This window comes from Centroberyx gerrardi, unplaced genomic scaffold (genome assembly GCF_048128805.1).
Source record: "Centroberyx gerrardi isolate f3 unplaced genomic scaffold, fCenGer3.hap1.cur.20231027 Scaffold_167, whole genome shotgun sequence".
Lineage (NCBI taxonomy): Eukaryota > Metazoa > Chordata > Actinopteri > Beryciformes > Berycidae > Centroberyx > Centroberyx gerrardi.
In genome coordinates, this window is record NW_027605322.1 from 6,526 (window position 1) to 27,573 (window position 21,048).

General features: G+C 38.8%; 3 protein-coding genes across 3 annotated transcripts; 2 read left to right on the plus strand and 1 right to left on the minus strand.

The window, feature by feature from the left end:
• The first annotated feature begins 2,792 nt into the window (after window positions 1–2,792).
• On the plus strand, window positions 2,793–8,213 carry LOC139908857 (neuromedin-K receptor). Its single transcript, XM_071895700.1, has 5 exons — window positions 2,793–3,267; window positions 4,353–4,541; window positions 4,898–5,048; window positions 7,652–7,848; window positions 7,973–8,213. The coding sequence occupies exons 1-5, from the start codon at window positions 2,900–2,902 to the stop codon at window positions 8,211–8,213; spliced, it is 1,146 nt and encodes a 381-aa protein (XP_071751801.1). The 5' UTR covers window positions 2,793–2,899.
• A 3,558-nt stretch (window positions 8,214–11,771) lies between these two features.
• On the minus strand, window positions 11,772–13,679 carry LOC144538419 (ecto-ADP-ribosyltransferase 5-like). Its single transcript, XM_078282454.1, has 4 exons — window positions 13,564–13,679; window positions 13,208–13,295; window positions 12,398–13,098; window positions 11,772–12,023 (listed from the first exon to the last, which is right to left on the minus strand). The coding sequence occupies exons 2-4, from the start codon at window positions 13,265–13,267 to the stop codon at window positions 11,939–11,941; spliced, it is 846 nt and encodes a 281-aa protein (XP_078138580.1). The 5' UTR covers window positions 13,268–13,295; window positions 13,564–13,679; the 3' UTR covers window positions 11,772–11,938.
• Window positions 13,680–18,589: 4,910 nt separating this feature from the next.
• Window positions 18,590–21,021, plus strand: LOC144538418 (DNA-directed primase/polymerase protein-like; the record flags this gene model as incomplete). Its single annotated transcript, XM_078282453.1, has 6 exons — window positions 18,590–18,968; window positions 19,078–19,172; window positions 19,269–19,407; window positions 20,027–20,174; window positions 20,677–20,779; window positions 20,870–21,021. Coding segments are annotated over exons 1-6 (811 nt in total), but the record flags the coding sequence as incomplete, so codon positions are not given.
• Between the last annotated feature and the right edge of the window lie 27 nt (window positions 21,022–21,048).

The window sequence follows — 21,048 nt, forward strand, 5'->3', positions numbered from 1 at the left end:
TTTCTGAATAATTTCCCCCCAGTCCTCCTCAGAAAAAGGGGAGAAATAAACTGGAAAATACATTTTCAAAATTTCAAAAAAAGAAGTGTGCTTGCTGAAAGCCGCATATATGCATGACTGTGTTTACATTAAGTGTGTTTGACACCATCAAATTGTTATACATGAAGCAGACAGGACAAGACACAGAGAGAATTAATCCTTCATTCACATTTATAACACATATACACAGTATGTGATGTTATTGGGGACATAGCATTGAGTCATACTGGGGTTTCTTGGCAAACTCATATTCTTCTCATGTTCTTGCTCAAGGAGACACTGTTATGAGAGGTAACTGAAATGTATTTGAAATAAATTACAGATGTGGTCTGTTGATTGGAGAAAGTCCTTGTGTCTTATGTGAACCTTCTTTGAGATGTTTCTCTCAATTATTCTTCTTCTGAGCTTCTTCTGAAGTATTCTATATGCATGGCCCACGTACACACATACACACAGATGCACATGCACACACATGTGCAAGCATTCATCCACACCGAATGACTCACACACATACACTACATATAAAAAAAAATACCATTACAAGTTGGAACCCTTTTCATTTTTCTTCAACAAGTGATTTTGACTCAAGGTCAAAGACTAAACTACTGTCAATATCAATTTCATTTTCTTCTGACAGATCAAACTTCACCCTATGACACATTGAATCAGACAAAAAACAAAGAGACTCACTCGTCTCCCCTGCTGTGGCCTGCAGAGTACCACCCTTGTGATTAAATGATGGCTGAATTATTCATAGAAAATTAAGAAAAATAATTTTTGATGCAGCTAATGATATTATCAACAGTTACTTAATAGCTTATGACCTTTTTAGTATGGGGCACAGGCACTGTTTCAGAAGAGGTTTCAACCGTGACATTTGAGTCAGGGAGTGGCCCAAAAGAGGTGGCCTCTGGGTAATGAGGTCACGCTGAGAGGAAACACACTTTTTGACCTTCTAGAGGTCTTTTCCCAGTGTGCACAGCTTATATGTGTTTGTGTGTGAATGTGCTCTAAAGCGAATGATCCACAGACTCATTGATAAGACCTAACTATATGGTACCATGTCCTTCCTGGATCAAATTATTTCTTTTTAGCGTAGGGAATACCAAATTCTAAAGACCTATAGCTGTCGTTACAGTAGGAGAACAGGGAGAGAGACACAACAGATTGTACAATGTAGCTCATTAAAATAAATACACCAGCTGCAATCCAAGCTAATTGGCAGTAGTATTACCCACCAGGAGCAAAAGACACTAATTGGGTATTTTACAGATACCTGGGGCTACATCATTGGCCTGAAGCCTCAGTTTGGATTAAGGGATAAAAAAGTACCTTGATTTGTGAGTACCAAAGGTATTTCACTAACACTTAGGAGAATACAATATTTTAAGCACTGCTACAAAGCAGAGTAAATTGAGAAAGTGATCTTTACAAAAATGGGTCTAGTTATGTGTAACTCATAGAGCAGCTAGTTAAATCTCTGCATGGAAGTGTGAAATTGAAACACAAAGTAACAAAATATAGGAAGATTCCAAATTGATTCACCCATACAGCTAAGAAATGTTATATTAAAGCCCTGAACGAAGCATTGGTGGACTTAATTTTACAATAGCCTGTGTTCAGAGAAAATAAAATGTTTTTTGATCACCGTCTAATAAATGTTTGATTTCGAGGATCAAACATTGTGATTGAAATTTATATTTTAGTGTAGTGTTAAAGAAGAGATAAATATAAATAGATAAATATGATAATTTTGCGGCATTCCAGCATTTACGAAAATGTTTTGCTTTCATGCCCGTTTTACTGAAGCCTTAGATATGCGTTTTAGTAATGATGTCCCTGATCATCAACCACCACTGGCAGACTGGTAACTCTCTATCAGTTACGAGTCAATTCAGCCTGCAGAGGGAATACTGACACTGTAATGTAGAAAATTGTATGTGGGAGATGAGGAGGCTTCACTGAATTAGTGAGTTAGTTTTCTTGGCCATCACTTTACACTGAAATGCTAAATATTGCAATTATCATCCCCTATGTTTTCCTATTTTATCCATTCGTAATAAACTTAAATAAGAGACATCACAAATTCAAATACAGAATCACATGAGACGTTAGACTTTTTTCCACCAACATGCATGTCTATTTTCTATTCAGCCTGTCATGATTGCGTATAATGCAAACCAAGATACAGAAAATGCGCAAGCCATATGCCATTCACTTTTGATGCCTCGGGTAGCCTACTAAGTTTGATGTGCGGTGGCCCAAGGAAACAGATAACACACGACACAAGAAATGGCCACCATACCAAATCGCGCACCAGACTCGAATAGCTACATCCATGGACTTTACTTGATGGGGGGCTTATTGGGATTGATTAGGACTGGATCAGCATCACATCTCAAATTCGTTTGTTGTAAGCAATGATGTAGTGGTAAATAATCAATATAAACAAAAAATGTTGTTGTTTTTTAAAGCATCAAATATGCTTTTTCCTTAAAAGTCCCCATCGTCATATAACTTCAAACCATATGTTTGATACATCAAACTGGACCAGTTTGATACACAATTATGATATACAGGCTACTATAGATTTACCTCAAAAGATTTGCTGCAGGTTATACATGTTGGTAAACTCCATTTGGAGAGGCTGGTAAGCTGAGTTGAGGTGGTTTTACCCTCCACTACGTCCCTACGCACCTGCAGTGTGCGGGAGTGGAACAGCTGCGGCATGACTGCTCTCCCTGCTCTCTGGTCACATGTAGCACTCTCGCGCGTAAGGTGCGCACCAGAGGTGCCAAAGTGATTTTCTGTTGCCTGCCAACAACGAATTGAAGTGAATCTGACTGAGGATACTTGAGGAATGGCTACTGCACAGTATGGATCCAACACAACGCGAAATTTGACAAACCAGTTCATCCAGCCACCGTGGCGCATCGCGTTGTGGTCGGTGGCCTACAGCACCGTCCTCACCGTGGCGGTTTTTGGGAACTTGATTGTGATTTGGATTATTCTGGCCCATAAGCGGATGAGAACTGTGACGAACTATTTCTTACTAAACTTGGCTTTCGCTGATGTTTCGATGGCAGCTTTCAATACTCTGATTAACTTCATCTACGCGGCTCATGGCGAGTGGTACTTTGGAGAAGCATACTGCAGGTTTCACAACTTCTTCCCTGTCACTGCTGTGTTTGCCAGCATCTACTCTATGACTGCTGTAGCTATTGACAGGTAATGACTGAGAAGGTTTTATTATTATTATTATTAGTATTAGTATTATTGTGATGGAAATATTTATTATTCAATTTGGGACATTTTCGTGATAATTATAGGATGAATTCATTTTACAACAATTTGACTAATAATATTGAATTCAGAAATTCCGAGGAAAAAAAACTGGACCAGCAGTCGGGTCAATTCACTTTTGATGATTTAAGAATAAATTAAAATTTTAATATTTTGATGTGAAGATTGTCTGGATTGTATGAAGGTGAACTGACCTCAATTTACCCAAGTATTTCTGACGTCTGTGTCTTTTCAGAAGATCAAATGCCAAATACATGGCAGTACTGTAAGCACATAAACATGTGATGACCTGAATTACTTGTGATTGTTCCAAACAGAAAAAAAAAAAGTTTCTAAAATGTTGTTTGTTCATTATTATTATCTGTGCTATTACTTTGAATTTTGCCAAGTAAGACGTTCAAAATCAAAACATGAAAACAATGGGAACAAACAAATGCCACTTCCAACACATCCTTTTTGATATGATTTCAATAGCTACAATTTTAAATGAAAGAGTCACCAAGTGTCATGCATGCTGTATACACACAAGAGTAAAGATGTTTGAGCAGTTTTGACTTAAAATGTGCCTTAGTAAGAATTGATCAACAAAGATTAAGCACATGAGTATCTTCACCAATGCCCTCTGATAGAGGCTTTTTACAAGTTTACCAGCATACTGAAAATGCCACTATTTTGAACTTCTGTGTATATATATATATATATATGTATAAATAGATATTCATCAGAAGAATACTATTCAGCCTGTAACCCATTATTCATGGCCAATGGTGAGTGAGTGACAGTAAAACTAATCTAAAATGCCAAATGCAATAATGGACATCCTATGGGATTAACTCCCTTGTTTATTTTTTAGTATTGCATTAAATGCAGTATACTGACACTGCTATGTACTGATGAATGCATTCTAGTCAGCATTCGGGTGATACTAGTATGTCGCCTATTCTGTATGCAGCACTAGCATTAGGTCACCCAAGGTCGCCCATGACTGTTTTGTGACCTCCTTCCCGCAGGTACATGGCCATCATCCATCCTCTGAAGCCGCGTCTGTCGGCGACGGCCACCAAGGTGGTGATAGTGTGTATCTGGAGTCTGGCTGTGGTGCTGGCCTTCCCTCTCTGCTTCTTCTCCACCATCCGCACTCTGCCGCGCAGGACCATCTGCTACGTGGCCTGGCCCCGGATGGCAGACGACCCCTTCATGTGAGTGCACACACACATCCACCATGTACAAATGCCATGCGCGCACACACACACACACACACACACACACACACACACACACACACACACACACACACACACACACACACATGCACACACCTTATAGAGCTAGTAACAAATCAACAAATTGTCATGGCCAAAATATTGTTTCATACATTTATGTTTTTCTTTGCTTTGTCTGTAGCCAACATGGTGTTCATCACTAACTCCGGATATGCCATTATTCGTCCCCTCTTCATCATGCATGTCATTATTTTGTGTTGAACAGCTTCAGAGGCACCAGTTACAATTGAACAATATATCCTAGGTGGTGATTTGCTCCTCTACTTGTTCAGGTATCATATCATAGTGACAGTCCTGGTCTACCTGCTGCCCTTAGTGGTGATGGGCATCACCTACACCATTGTGGGGGTGACGCTGTGGGGAGGGGAGATCCCAGGGGATTCATCTGATAACTATCATGGACAGCTCCGAGCCAAAAGGAAGGTAAGCGCCACCTTTGTTCAATGCATTTACATATTATACACACAATACTATTGCATTCATTTTGTCTATTTGTGAGAGTGTGTCTGTGTGTGTCTTCCAAGTCTTTGGAAGGGAAGTGCAGAGAAGTATTGGCAGCTAGACAACGTACATATTTAGATAAGGTTTTGCCTCTTACCCATGAATCAACTAAACAAACAGGAGGCGTGGTCACTCCAGGTTTCATGAAAGGACTTTGGTGGTTGGACAACAGACTGGCAGATAAAGTACTACTTAGCTACTCACATAATACTTACATATTTACATAACTAAGTCCTGCTTTTGCTGATATGCTGCTGCTACTGAGCAGAAGTGTGAGGCAGCGAGCAGGGAGACTGCCCATCAACTGGACGACCCAGGTTCAAGCCTCCACCCTGTTGAAGAGTCCTTGAGCAAGACACTGAAGCCTTACCAGCTCTAGGGTTGCTGTTGTGTAGCCAACCCTACCTTCTGTGGAGAGGAGCAAGTAAAAAGAGGATTTAGCCACAGCAATCAAAAAAGTATTGCATTATTAATACATAATTATACCCTCCAAAGATCAGGGAGCACCAATCCTCAACAGCAATAAGGGTCCAAATCTTTAGAAAGACCTCGGCTGACTGGGATTGAAAGTGAAACACATGGCTCTGAGCCAATTAGGCAAGAAACACAGACACCAGTGTAATCAGTTCTGCAATGTTACAACACCATACACCACCAAGTCCATTCCCTCCCTAGCATAGATCAATAAAATGTGTCAGGTATAGGTGTCAGTCACATTAATTAGGTCAGTGTTAGTGAAGGGAATTCATACGCAGACTGTCAATTTTATGTCTGCAGCACAAGTACCTTTCTAATTCTGCCCTCCCTGTATATTTCCATGTTATGATGCACACCCATATAGATTTTTGCAAGCATAATTTATTGTTCAGTTGCAACTTCAGCCTTGAAGAAGAGAAAAAAACATCCATTTCAGGAATGAAAATGCACTTGACATCAGCCCAGCTACAGAATGTGCTTTGCAACAGTTAGTGCGTGGGGTGGGTTATACAGGGATTAAGGTCATCACAGCTTGCATGACGAACATCTATCAGGCCAGCTGTGGGATTAATGCCAAAGAATACAATTTATTGATAAACACCACAAATACCACAGGTTTACATGTCGGATTATTCAAAGAGACCCCAAAAAAGGTTAGGCTGTGGAAACATTCACTGATAAAGGATGCTGATGTTTTGGTTGGAATAAAAAAACGCTGAATCATCATTATTTTCTAATAAGTGGATCAGGATCTTGTTCTTTATCAGTGACCCTATATCAGTATTTATCATATAAAGTTGAGTATAGTACAGTTTCCCTCTAAATTTGCATAGGGAATAATTTTCTTCCACCAATGTGGTGCTACACACACACACACACACACACACACACACACACACACACACACACACACACACAGAGAGAGAGACAGATGCAGGCTTGCAATTTACAACATTATACTGAGCTTCAAAGAAAAAGTCATCAAATCATCAAAGAACCAACTTGCTGGCTGAGCCTAGAGATAAAAGAGATTCACAAATTCCATTAACACAAACCTGAAAGAAAATGTCAGACTTAATTCAAAGGCCCTCGGAGATAAGCTCCCATCTGGGCTGGAGCTGATAGGAAGTCATTCTCACCTTCTTCTCGCAGGTGAGCTTGTGGTCCTGGTGAAAAAGCAGCCTGCTCCTTGTAACCCCCCACGGGTCGTCATTGTGCTGCGATAATTGATAAGCTCTGGGGTGCTGTCGTCTCTATCCTACCTGAGCCTGCTGCGCCCGGTGTGTCATCATTGACCTTTCCCTCTCTTTGTATGGCTGCCATAGGGGCAGAATGAAGGGGAACAGACAACATCCCTTCTACTATAAGCACAATGTGCATATAAAACAGCTGCCAACGCCTAAAGACAAGCTATTAATCATTCCGTCTTCATCATTTATAGTACAGGTGTTATTGTCTGCGGAGTCAATATTGTATTATATTTCACCCCCAGTGGATGTGACTGTCACAAACAATTAAAGGGAATAATGACTTGACTGTCTGTGTGGAGAAAAGGGCAATTACATGGTCAAAACTGATAACTTATTATAAATTCGGTTATAATAATGTCAATATATATATATTTTTTTCTTATTAAAGTTGTATACCTACTTTTGAAACATACTGTATATGAATGGTCCATTCAGCAGCATACACATTTTTGTGTTTGAGAGGTGTTGACCATTACCGGACAAGGTCTAAATATGAAATAAAATAAAGTTACATGTGTTACAAAGACAAAATACATAAAACACAACTGAAATAAACGAAATAAACACAACAAAACCAGAAACAGCAATATCAAATATATTATAACATCTATGTAAGGTCTTCACTTCCATTTCGGTCACATTGTCTTGTCACTCCTAATTATTGCTCTGCAATGCAATCACAGAGGATTACTAAGAAAAAAAAAGTATATACACACACAAACAAACACACACACACAATAAATCGGATTTCGCTTCATTTGTGTTTCAATCTAACTCCTTTTTTCTTTTGTCTGGCAGGTGGTGAAGATGATGATCATCGTAGTGGTGACCTTTGCCCTCTGCTGGCTGCCCTATCATGTCTACTTCATTGTGACGGGCCTCAACAAGCATCTGAACAGGTGGAAGTACATCCAGCAGGTTTACCTGTCGGTGCTGTGGCTGGCCATGAGCTCCACCATGTACAACCCCATCATCTACTGCTGCCTCAACAGCAGGTGGGCAAAAATACAAGCATACAAGCATGTAGACTACACACACACACACACACACACACACACACATGTATATAGAGACGACAGCAGCATCTCTCTTGATTAAATGTTGGTAATCTGGGTCCAGGTTCCGCGCCGGCTTCAAGCAGGTTTTCCGCTGGTGTCCGTTTGTGCGGGTGTCGAGCTACGATGAGCTGGAGCTTCGGACCACGCGACTCCGGCCGGGCCGCCAGAGCAGCATGTGCACGCTGTCCCGCGTCGAGACCAGCATCCACAGCAGCGACCGTTACCTCAGCAAAGACAAGAGCACTTGTTCCCGTGAAATCAGGTCAAGGCTGTACTCTGAGCCCAGTAACATGGAGGGTTAATTGTCTGGAGTGGGCACCCTGCGGTACATTGTTTTTCAGCATCATAGATATTTTTTTTCTGCACAGCAAATTTGCCAGTGTTAAGTGGATAAGTGTGATTTTTCAGTGACAGTTGTTTTGAGTTGATGAACGCTGATTGGAGTGTTAGTGCTGTGTTAGTTAGAGCTGATATGGCTCTGGGGTGGCTGGTCAAAACTAAAAAAAAACTAAAATAAAATAAAATAAAATTCAAAAGTGTTAAATTAACTCTGATGGGAGTGGACTTGTATAAGCACCGGCATAGTGTTGATTTTTACTCTCTCAGAGCTAAATTACACTGACAATTTTGCTGTGTGTATGATTGAGCTCTAGTTTAATTGAGCATGGGAACAATAAAATGCAAGTGATTTCACGGCATGTACACACACAAACAAGCACACACTCTCTTTCCCTCTCTTTGTCTCTCTCTCAAGCACATCTGCAGGCGAGTAGGGAATGGTAGTAGTGGAGTAGTTTTTTGTCTTCATCAAAATTATTTTGTGATTATATTCCACTGGATTTACTGCATTGAATTAAATTGAGTATTGAGCCTGTTTTACACAAACAGACATTGGAAACATCATCTTGTTATATTACTGTGGTGGATCTCAGATGATCTCTTGTTTTTACATTTTGTGTTTTTTCTTTCATCTCCAGGGGTTTGGTTTTCTGTTCATTAGTTTCTAATAGTAAATTGTTGCCTTTTAATAGTTTCAGTATTTTCAACACAGTGTGCAATATTACATATTTAATGTATTATCCCTACACATAGCTGTTTGAACTGTCATGTGTTTACACTGCCAACTAGTCAAAATGCAGTTAGGCAAGTTTCAATCTTGCAAAATCTTTAAAAAAATTGTTGTTTCAACTATTCGGTGTGAGAATATTGATGAATATAATATATGTGTTTTTTGTAGTAGGTAACAGTAAAGTGTTAAATGTTTATGAGAACGTGTCATGGCACTTACGATTGTTGTACATATATACAGTAGTTATATATGTATGCCTGTTTAAATTTGTTAAAGCCACAATACTTTTTTTTTTCTTTTCTTTTTGAGTGTCTGAGAGCAGGGACAGTGCGTAACTCTTGCATATAGGTATGAGAAATTATAACAGGCCCACAGTTCAAGGCAGTATGGGCTACAAGTCCTATGAAAGGTATAGTGGCTTATGAAAAATAAGGGGTAAATATGAGTAAATATTGAGTAAATATCTATCTATCTATCTATCTATCTATCTATCTATCTATCTATCTATCTATCTATCTATCTATCTACTCTTAGTTCAAACATTTTGATTCTAATTGTTTGAAAGCTATTGACACTTATATTGTGAACCAAGTTATTATACCACTGAGGTTATTTTAAATTATATATCTACAGTATATTATATTTACTTACACTCTGAGGACAACAGACACATTAACTCTTAACTTGCAATACGATGCTCATATACATTTAGTTGGTGAAGTGTTTTCTGTTTTTGTTGGTCATATGTGTGATCTGTAACACCAGAAATAGCCCACTGAGCTGAGTGGGATTTTTAGTCTCCTGTATGAGACGTGATGTTTTTCAATATATTGTCACAATAAATTAAGCTTCAGTTTCTCAGGATGGTGAAACATGATATGGTTTTAGAGCTACTTTTGACAAAATAAATATAATGTAATTATGTATATATCAGATAAATCTAAGTAAATGTTATTTACCCATCAGATTTATTTAATATTATGTTTAATACACAATTTAATAAGATAGCCTATAGAATATATAATTTGATTAAATATATACTTTATACTTATAACAGAAACACTATATTGCAATAGGCATGTTTAATGCCTTCAGGCCGTTACTCAGTGGATTTCATCAACAGTAATTGCAGCAAGAGCAAGATATTAATGCTGTCTATCCAATTTTGATTTCCTAAAATGAATTATCATGGCAGCGGTGTTAAATGAAGTTGGTTGGACGTTACATGTAGCTCATGATAGAACTTGAATTCACAAGTGCTTGTTGTTTAATGGAGTAGGCACGTGCCATTTAAAATGGACTTTTCTGTTGAAGGGTTTGCTGCTTATGTGTGTTGTATTTTTATATATGTGTCCAACAGGGTTGGGGTCAATTCATGAATGAACTCATCAATTCAACTTCAGCTGAGGAATTGGAATTTGAAAAACCTACAGGAAACAGAACTGGATTTGAATTGGAATTTCAGTTGAATTTGATTCAGTTAAATTCTGTGAAATTCAAAAAAAATGTTCTTACCACATATCTGAAATTACATGTAGTGTTATATATTATCAATACTGAATATCATAAATATGTATGTAGGTATTTGATGCATAGCATGTAATCGTAATATATACATTATGATTGAATGTATTTGATTTGTTTAACTGTGTTTTATTTGATTCATACTGTTTGATTGATAATGTTTAGCAAGTCAAGACAACCTCTCTTAGAAGTGGAATTTCATGGAATTTGATGGAATTCAATTCCTGTCATCCCAATTCAATTCAAATTCTGTTTCCTTAGAGCCGGGTGCAATTCCAATTCAAACTCCAGGAATTGAATTGGAATTTATGCATTCTCAATTCAATTCATGAAAGGCCCCAACCCTGGTCTCCAAGTATGATTTTTGTATATAGTAATTGTAAATGTGTATTACAATATTTGTACAATTGTGTACAGACACACACACACACACACACCCACACACACCCACACACACACACACACACACACACACATACACACACACACACGCCTACACACACATTCACATTGTGCAAGTAAAGAAATGGTATACTATTGTTGCAGTATGTTTGTATTTTACCATTGTATTATGATCTGAAATTACTATAAAAGCTTTTGTTGTCTGTACAACAAACCATTTTGTTGCATGCTATTTTGATTCTGTGCGGTCATAATCCAGAGCTTTGAGTAATCACAAAAATCATGCTGCCACACACACACACACACACACACACACACACACACACACACACACACATAACTAGTGGATGAGAGTATCTGATCCACTAGTTATGAAAGGGAATTTTGTGGTCTCCACTACATAGGATGTACTACATTTGTAAAATGATTCATATGAAATATAGTTGGAATGTTTTGTAACTATTGTTATACAGGCCTGTTGATCTAAGGCTTGGACCTCATATAGTGTGACAATCCTCCAAAGCTCACATCCTTCGCCGTGCTGCTCCGGACTGCAGTCATGTTAACCTCTGTAAGCCTTAAATTACTGTATACAGTCGAGAAGAAACACAGCAGCTATGAAGAATCTAATCTAATCTAATCTAATCTAATCTAATCTAATCTAATCTAATATAATATAATCTAACATGATAATATAATATCCTTTTATTACACCCTCTATCATTTATAGGCATCAGCCTGCTCTCAATCAATTCACAGCACTGTTTACAAACTGCTGTAACTGCAGTCATCACATGAAAAGATGCTCACAGGTACAGTAAGTCCTGGAATTAATGTATGTAATGTAGAAGAAGGGGCAGTCCAATCAGTTTATGTATGTATTTATTTCATTTTACATTCTTCATGCCTTTACCCTGTTATGAAAATTTGGAAATATTGAGTAAATAATGTCATGGTGTATATCAGCGTGTTTTTTTTGCTTTTTAATTACAGTTACCTCTGACAGCCGTCCAAGATTCTTATTATTTATGCTCAGCAGGTAAACAAAAAAAGCGATAAAGCCATAAGCACCGACACAATACTGCCCAGCCATTGGGTAGAGGAGTCAGTTGGGGACCTAGACAAAGAGAAACAGAGAGTGAGAGATTAATATATTATTGCATAGGTACTATTGTAATATTACAATATCTAAAAAAATATATATTTTTCACTTCTTGAGCTTGGAATTATAAATTTCCATCTGGGTGGAGTGCAGTTCTTAGATAGTGAGCTTCAAAAATTTGACAAACCATCTGGCAAAACTGTTATGTACTTATATTTTTAAATATTTAACCCCAAAAGGTTCTTTAAAGCATAAAGTAACATTCAAAGATCACTCAATTTTGACAAAGAAGTCAGACAGAACCTCATAATTCCAAGCTCACGGTTTGTTAATTATCATGTGATTGATAATATTGAATTTTGATAAAAGACCAGTAGCCTAAGTCTCACCGAGGAAACAAGTAACAGCGGTCGGTGGTGCTCTGTTTTGCAGATTTCAAAACGATCTCAGTGTACTCATAGTCATCAGAAATCTCTTTTATTTCCACCACCGTGAACACTTCAGACGGGGACAAGAGCAGCTCAATGTCCCCTTCTTGGCTGCATGTGTTTTCCTCCACGTTGAGAACGGAGCAAGAGGTGATATTGAAAAAGACCCCCCCCCCTAAATCGGGATCTTCCTTCAGCTCCGAATAGTCCGCATGAACTGAGGTGAACCTGCCAAATCTCACCTCTGAGCCGTTTTGTGCTGTATATTTTTTCCCTGAGACACGATACACAGTCTGACACTTCTTTTTCGACAGCCTCAAGGCGTCTATCAGCAGAAAGTGAAGAGACTTGAAGTGGAAGTTGCTGTAGACGCTAGCATTCCCGCCCAGAGTTTCCACCTCACTGTTAAAGGTCTTTCTGAATTCTTTGCCCCCATATGCGTACGCCAACAGTGCAGCAGTGTGTTCCGCCACTCCTCCAGGGATCAGCGTTGAACACTGGTTATTTGCACTCCACGCTGTCTTTAATTCTGCACTGTAGCCTAGTTCTTCACTCAGCAGACCTGATGTAACCTTCTGCAGCATCTGGTCCCGGCATCTGAGGTACAGGTCATCCACAGCATCCGGGGCCATGTCCAGCTGTTTTGCAGCCCCTACAGTCACCTGTAATTGATTGTGGAATTCAAAATATGTTTTGCAGAGACGGGAATATGTTTTTTGGCTGTGTCAAAGCAATTTTTGAACTTCAATTTGTAAGAGAAATGAAACTTACCCCCCAATAAAGAGCTGCGAAAACAGTAACAGCAAGGACCCTTTCTCTTTTGTCCCACATTTTGCAAGGGCTGCTGTCCTCTTCTTATCTGCAGAGACCATTGACGGAGATAAAAGGAAAATCGTGTGAAGTTCCATTAAGGCTAATAATGAAAAGTTCCATGACACTATTTGAATGGATGAAATGATCATACACATCCAGCTAGTTCGTTTAGATAAACCCTCAATCTACTATTATCAGTTTTATTCCTTGACATACGGCAGCCCCCCCACGAACCCTACATATATAAAAATACTAAAACACTAAAAGAAGACTCAATACAAGCCTGTAGATAAGGTTGAGATTCAGGCACATACCTTTAGCAAGAAGTATTAATCTCTTGTAGCAAATCAAAAAATGTGGGGAAAGCTGAAGCTACAGCAAGTCCATACACGCCTGATTTCAGGAGTGTTTTTCTGCTATCACTCCCTCTAACATACCGACTATGTGAAGGCAAATTATATCTCCACCCAGCAACTCCTTTTCCTTCCCGTGGAAGGAAATAGCATTTGGAGCCATGGGGACTTATGTTTTTTGTTCTGCTGGAGCTACTGGAGTTAGTAAGCTCTCACTGAAAAAGTGATTTGTTGATGATGTTTTTAGGACCAAACTAAAACCACATAGTCTAGCCCAGTGTTTGATAAATCAATCCCAATCCCCCTGTTTAACTCAAATGTTATCCCCAAAGTAGAGCTAATTTGCCTTTTTGTACAATAAAAGTTAGAATTTATGCAGAAACAGGAACTACTGAGAAGAAAGGTCCAGTGAAGCCTCAGTCAATGTCAACCTCAATGCACTTAGAGCACTTTTGACACTTCTATTTGTACCCAAACTTAGAATCACATTCAATGCTGAGAGAAGTGCACAATACTTCACTTTATGTAAAAGTAGAAATGCCCTAATATTCTACTTAGATAAAAGTATTGAAGTATTTGTATTTGTGAAAGTATATGCTTAATATAATTTCCTTGTTTAAGGGATGGGAAGCTTTCCATTTTCACTCCATCAAACATTGTAGAGGAAGCTGAAGGCATCAGTGGTTCTAGTTAGGATTTCCCTGGATTTTCAGAAGAACCTGTCAAAACACAAATGTACATTGTAGAGGGGTGAAAAATAGCTTATTTTCTTAAGAATAGAATAGAATAGGATAGAATAGAATAGAATAGAATAGAATAGAATAGAAATAGAACTACAGTGCTTGCGTAAAAATATTTTGTCACCACCCCTTATTAGAATAGGTATTTGTGGTTACTTTTCTTCACCAAACAGAAAGGGTGAAATTTAAGATTTATTGAAATTACTTGTTTTCTGAGCTGTCCTTACTTGGGATTTTGAAGTCCAAGTCTTCAGTCTTTCCGATGGTTTCTTATAGTTGAGTCTCTGTAGAGGATTCTTTAACTTAAAGTCTTTCACTGTATTGATCTTCCCTATCTATCTTTGAGATTGGTGCATGATGAGGGTGTCTCTGCAGCTCGTGTCTTCCAGCTCTACTCCTAAGTTTTTATGACAAAATGCTTCAAGCTAAAAGCTCATCACACCAGATCCTAGTTAATATAGGGCAGTGATTCTCAACCTTTTTCATATCAAGGACCCCAAATGTAGTACACATTAGAGCCACGGACCCCATTTGATGAGATTTTGTCTCTCGGACCCAAATCTGAGAATATTTTTATTGTTAGATATGATTTTTCCCAGAATTCCATGACTATCTGTATTGTAGGTAGAGAGAAAACAGTCATTCTTCTACATTCTCTAATTGTGTTAACTTCTTGTAAATGAACAACAACAATTCCTCAATTTGCTGGGGACCCCCTGGAACTCCTTCAAGGACCCCTGGTGGTCCCCAGACCCCATGTTGAGAACCATTGATATAGGGTATGAGGCTCACATACAGCCAATCACATAAATACTGGTACACACTGAAGTGAAGTTGGTCAATTTTTAATTCTTTCAACGTGGTTTTACGTGGATGCCAACAAAGATCTATGACCAGAAGCTACAGTCTGTTTTGTTTTTGCCTCAGTTGCATCTTAATTCCATATTCCACTGTTGAGTAAAAAGAAATAAAATAAAACAAAATATCTTACGGTACAGATGCTTATGCTATTGACTGTACGTCTTGTTTACTTGGTTGCTATTCACTAAACTCCCTAGAGACGGGGCGTGTGATTACAATTCCTCTTCTGTCTCGTTCCACCTCCCGCCCTCTCTCGCTTCCTGCAGAGCATTATGCAGTTGGTTCAGTAAGAGCTCAAATTTACAGTATTGACTCTGATAACAGCTACTTTTAATCCACAACTGTTCAGTCTGGCAGGGGCCAGGAGCAGGAGGAGTAGTGTAGGATTGCCACAAGTGCCAGGCTGCGGCACAGTGTAGGACTGAATGAGGCGTTCGGACGTAATACGAGAATCCAGACAGTTATGTTCAGGGTCACACTTTACAAGAGCATTGAGCGTTGGGAATAGAGGCATGCCTATCTGGTATACGTCAAGGTGAGCACTATGTAAATTCTGCCATGGTGTTCAGGTGACATGGTTTTATGGGGAATCAGCTTGAGCAAGTAAACATATGGCAGGAAAACTTCTCACCACTGCACATCACATTCTATGATTATTATGGTGAACAGGAACAGGACAGGGCTGTGATCCAGAGTAACCCGGCGGCCACAATGTCTATGGTTGCAGTCAGGCTTCATTGGCTTTTGTTTTAGTCCTGTTTATTATGCTGGCTCTCCAGAGGCTGATAGTAAAGGTTTTCATTGGGGACCAGAAACAGAAAGTTTTATTGAATCAGTCATGGAAGGTGTAGTGGTGTGAGAAGCTGCTGCTGTCCCGTACCAGGCTCCCATTTACTGCCTTCCTCTCCTTACATTCCTGACCAGTTACTCAGCTCTCTTTCCAGCACACTCCCAGTATGATTGTCTGTAACATCCTGCCAATGCAGCTAACATGCTGGCCATCAAACTAAAACCCAGACATGTTATTGGATTGTTTGGCATAATATTGTACAAATCACTTTCATTGTAGGCTGTTTAGTTCATGGTTAGTGCATGAAGAGTTTCATTCCAGCTTGAGATAGGCATGCTGAGCAATAAGAGAAGAAAATAAATGTGATTACTTAATTCAAATGTACATGGGCTACATGCCATACAAATAGACAAAATCATCTAAAGGCTAAATAATCTCTTCTCATTCACTCCATCTAGGGCTCTATCACGTTCATTCTTTTCATTTGTTAGTCTTTTGCTTTCAGTCTCACTCACAGCCTATGATCTGAAATGTAGAGCGACTCTCAGCTATAAACTACAGTTCCCAAAATGCCATGAATGTCTTGACAACAGGTAGTTGCGCGACTTGTGTCAAGTTTACGGCATTAACAGGAATAACACTTCCGGCAACGCGATTTTATCTTCAAAATAAAAGGAAAATTGTCATTTGAAGAAAATAAATAAAGGAAGTCATGGAGTGTATAGAACAAAAAACAAACAACAACAAAAAAACAACACAAACAACAAACAAAACAAAACAAATGAAAATGGAGTGAAAATACAGCTGTAAAATGATTCAAAGGAGACTATATGGTCTTATGGTCAATAAAAGTATTTTCTGATCAAATAGGAACAACTTTAAGACCAACTTTCAGATAAGATTCTGATTCCTGTGAGGAAATTGGCCCATTGCATCAACAAATAGTAACAATAGGATACAGCAAAGAAAAATATTATTTAAATAATAATATAGCAAAAGAGGATAAAAACAATGGAACATTTCATCACAAGAACATGTTAAATAGAAATGTAGGATTGAACATATGAAAAGGTATGATTACCAGAGCTAAATAGCAGCAATAATAGCAGTAGCACTTGTTGAAACAAAGAACAAAATGAGTAAAAAATATGTATGATCTGAGAATACACCAAAAATATCAACCATGTGCAGTATGAAATAAGTGGAAAATTATATAAAAAATATCATATATATCCAATATGTAACAAATGAGAGGAAAATGAGAACATGAAGAAATCTGTGAAATCTGTGAAATTACAGCACATATGGAGAATGTACAAAAATTTGCTCTTATTGTGCAGTACTAGCTGTCCACCTTATCAAAAATATATATACAGAAAAATGACAATGTGCAAAGCGCATTTGCATTGTTCTTAATAAGGATCATACATCTAAAAAAAAAAAAAAGAGAAAAACTGATTAATGACTCAAGCACAAAACATGTACAAGATAGCCTAATGTAAAAGGATGGCTACCACCTTAAAAAAGTTTAAAGTGGCTATATAATTTGACATCTAGTATATAATTTTATAATAGATCATATAGGCTTAGCAAATAGGAATTGTGATGCTACTAGATATAGATTAGGTTACATTTTGTGTGATAGTAGCTGTCTGATATGTGTTTGGTGTTTCAGTCATTGTTACTATAGTTTTATCAGTCCTATAAATAAAAAACAAAACAAAAAAATATATATATATATTTTCATTTACTGCCATTTGCTACATGCATATATTCTTTCCTCTCACTTGGTACCCTGTATTACTCTAAAAACCTTGCAACATTTGTCATTTGCAACATTCGGCTTTTATTTTGGAAATAATACCCGGAAGTCTTATTATTGCTAGCTTGACACTAATACAGACCGCTGCCTGCACTTTTGAAGTTCCCTCCAGTTTTGTGTTGTTAGCCTACACGATGCTATTCTGTATGTCAGTCAGACCCAAGTAGTGACACGGGCTGTTGGTTTACATACAGACAGCAGACCGGACACGGCAGTCTCGGTCAAAGACGCGCGAAACGGGGTCCTGAGACTGCAGTTTAGTTTATCTGTGTCGTAACGTTACTTGTGTTGTAAACCGCTTGCAACGATTTTAAGCTCTTGAAATTGAGTGAGTAACTTTAATAATAGCTACGGTAACTGGATTATTTGGCTTTGATCCTAAGTGTTAATTGGGTCAGAGCTGTTAAATTGCCTATATTTTAGACAGTTTTACCTTTGAAACTAACGGACACTGTATACGATCTAGCTACTATTGCTGCCTAAATTAGCATTGACACGCAAGTTTTATGAACAAGCCGTCTTCAATACATAACACTAGGGCTACACTTAATCAGGCACTGTCAGTTATTTGACCTTTTATCCACATATGCTTTTGTAACATAACAGAATTTCAGGAGCATTCACCAGGCATTACAGGAAGTTATTTCAGCAACACAGCTTTTTTTTTTTTGTAAATGTGATCAGTCAGCAACATACATAGGCTACACCCCCTTTGATAGCTCAGTTGGTAGAGTGGAGGACTGCAGAGGCAACAAGTTGAAATCTAGGTCAGAGCCTTGAAGGGTGACATTTAGGGCAGCAGGGTGAGGCAGTGCGCAGGGAGACTCCCCCAGGTTTACGCTGCTCAAGTGCCCTTGAGCAAGACACTGAATCCCTACTAGCTACTAGTGCTACTTTGTAGCTGACCCTGACCTCTGACCTCCCTGTGGAGGTGGGATGAATTAAGTATCACACTGAGTGGGTTAGTAAGCAGCTGAGGATGAGGAAGTGGGGGGACCGACTGAAGCAGGTGGAGCAGCTGGCCCAGTCGTTCCAGCAGAGTCCTCTGGCCGCACGCTACAAACCCCGACTGTGGCCATGCCAGCCCTCCTCCGTCTGGAAGCTCTTCCCCCGTCAGAGTATGGCTATCAGCTTCGCTCAGAGTTGCAAAGAGGTACACGAGGCTTTGTTGATGCTGGTCTATCTCATCAGTGTGTACCGCAGACTTTCCTTCATCCTGTGTGTGAAGAAATGTGCTGACGTCTGTGCCATTCATTTCCTAGCCTGTGCATGTTTTTGCGCTTGAAAAAGAAAAGGCTGCCCAGGGTCAAAGGATCTATTTGGTCACCAGTTACAGTGAGCTGTGGCATTACTACAGGTATGTTTTAGGGCTGCCGTGCATAATTAGGAGCGTCTGCTTTTGTGTTTTGGAAAAATGGTGATGATGATGGTGATCTGACCCTTGTTTCCTCAGGACTTACCCACATTCCTTGATGCATTGCTATGAGGTGATTCCAGAGGGGGCTGTGTGTAAGCTTTATTTTGACTTGGAGTTTCACAGGCCCTCCAACAAAGGACTGGATGGGAAAACAATGGTGTCCTCTCTTATCCAGGTAGGCTACATATTTGCAACATCATTCACAACATGTGTACTTTGTACTTGCACTATAAGAGGAATTTTAATGGGTCCAACAATGTAAAGAATCCCTTGAAATGTAGTAATATTGGTGAAAATGACTCAGAAGGGTAAGGGTAAATAAGCATGTTATGAACAATCATCAACTGTTTTCCATTGTTTATTCACTCTTATAACCTTTATCAACACAGTCACACAGACAAATTAGAAAAAAATTAATTTGCAGGGTTGGAGCAATATGGCAGATTTGGAAAAAAATGTTGATGTTGCTCTGATATTAAGGCACTTATATGACTTAATGTGAATTGGTAAATAAATACACCAGATTTCGTCTAAACACTCATGTTGTTTTGATAGGTCACTGGGAATTAGTGCTGCATTTTCTGTAGCATGTAATTTTAGTATACTGATAAGTTATCATGTTTGCCCTTTTAGACCTATAACATGGTTGGGTAGACAGAGATCAGTTATAGCTTGCACCCATATGCATGAAAGGCAAGCTCCGCCCCGACTTCATCCTATAGTTAGAATTGTAAAAACTGCAAAACAAAGATATACATTGACTTTTCATTTGTCTCTGTGTTGTGTCTTGTCAGTATGTTTGTGAAAAGCTGATGGGCGTTTATGGGATTAAATGCTCTGCAAAGAATGTCCTGAATCTGGACTCCAGCACAGAAGAGAAGTTCAGTCGCCATCTTATCTTCATTCTACCAGATGCAACTTTCAAAGACAACATACATGTTGGTATGGTATGCATTGTATAGAACAGTGATTCTCAACTTTTTTCATATCAAGGACCCCTGATTTAGTACACAGACCCTCATTTGATGAGATGTTGTCTCTGGGACCCAAATCTGAGAATATTTTTATTGTTAATATGATTTTGTCCAGAATTCCATAACTGTCTGTATTGTAGGTAGAGAGATAACAGTGAAACTAGGATCAAATTAGTCATTCTTCTACATTCTCTAATTGTGTTAACTTCTTGTAAATGAAATAATGGTGAAGTTTAACAATTCATCAATTTGCTGGAGACCCCCTGGAACTCCCTCAAGGACCCCTGGTGGTCCCCATGTTGAAAACCAGTGGTATAGAAGATAATATTACAAAACACTTTTCATGTTTAAAACATGAAAGCAGCTTTTTGATTAATTGAATTACTGTTTAAGAAACTGTTGATGTTGAACTTTATTATTTTAATTTCATATGTGATTTAATCAGATATTCTCCCTGCCCTTTCCTTTAGGTAGATTTATCCATGCAATTCTACAGCCAGTTCTGAGCTCACCCAGAAGGGGAAGTCACATGGATGCTGACGTTGACTCAGCGGCAGAGGACAGTGGAAAGCGGTTCGTTCTTCAGCGTTGTAAAACTAAATTGTCTTACCGTTGTCTTACAGTCATCGCTCTATATGACTTTTCTCTCTGATGTACTGACAGCAGAACACATGCTATTCCCATGGAGAGGCCAGCAGAGGAAGGTGGGACGGCTGACAACCTGCAGGCCAAGAGGCGGAGGCAGGAAGAGAGAGACCTTAGCTTCCTTTTGGTGAAAAACAAGGAGGGGCAGGAATCTCTCTTTGTTGATCTTGGTAAGAGAAGCCTTCAACTTTTGTCAG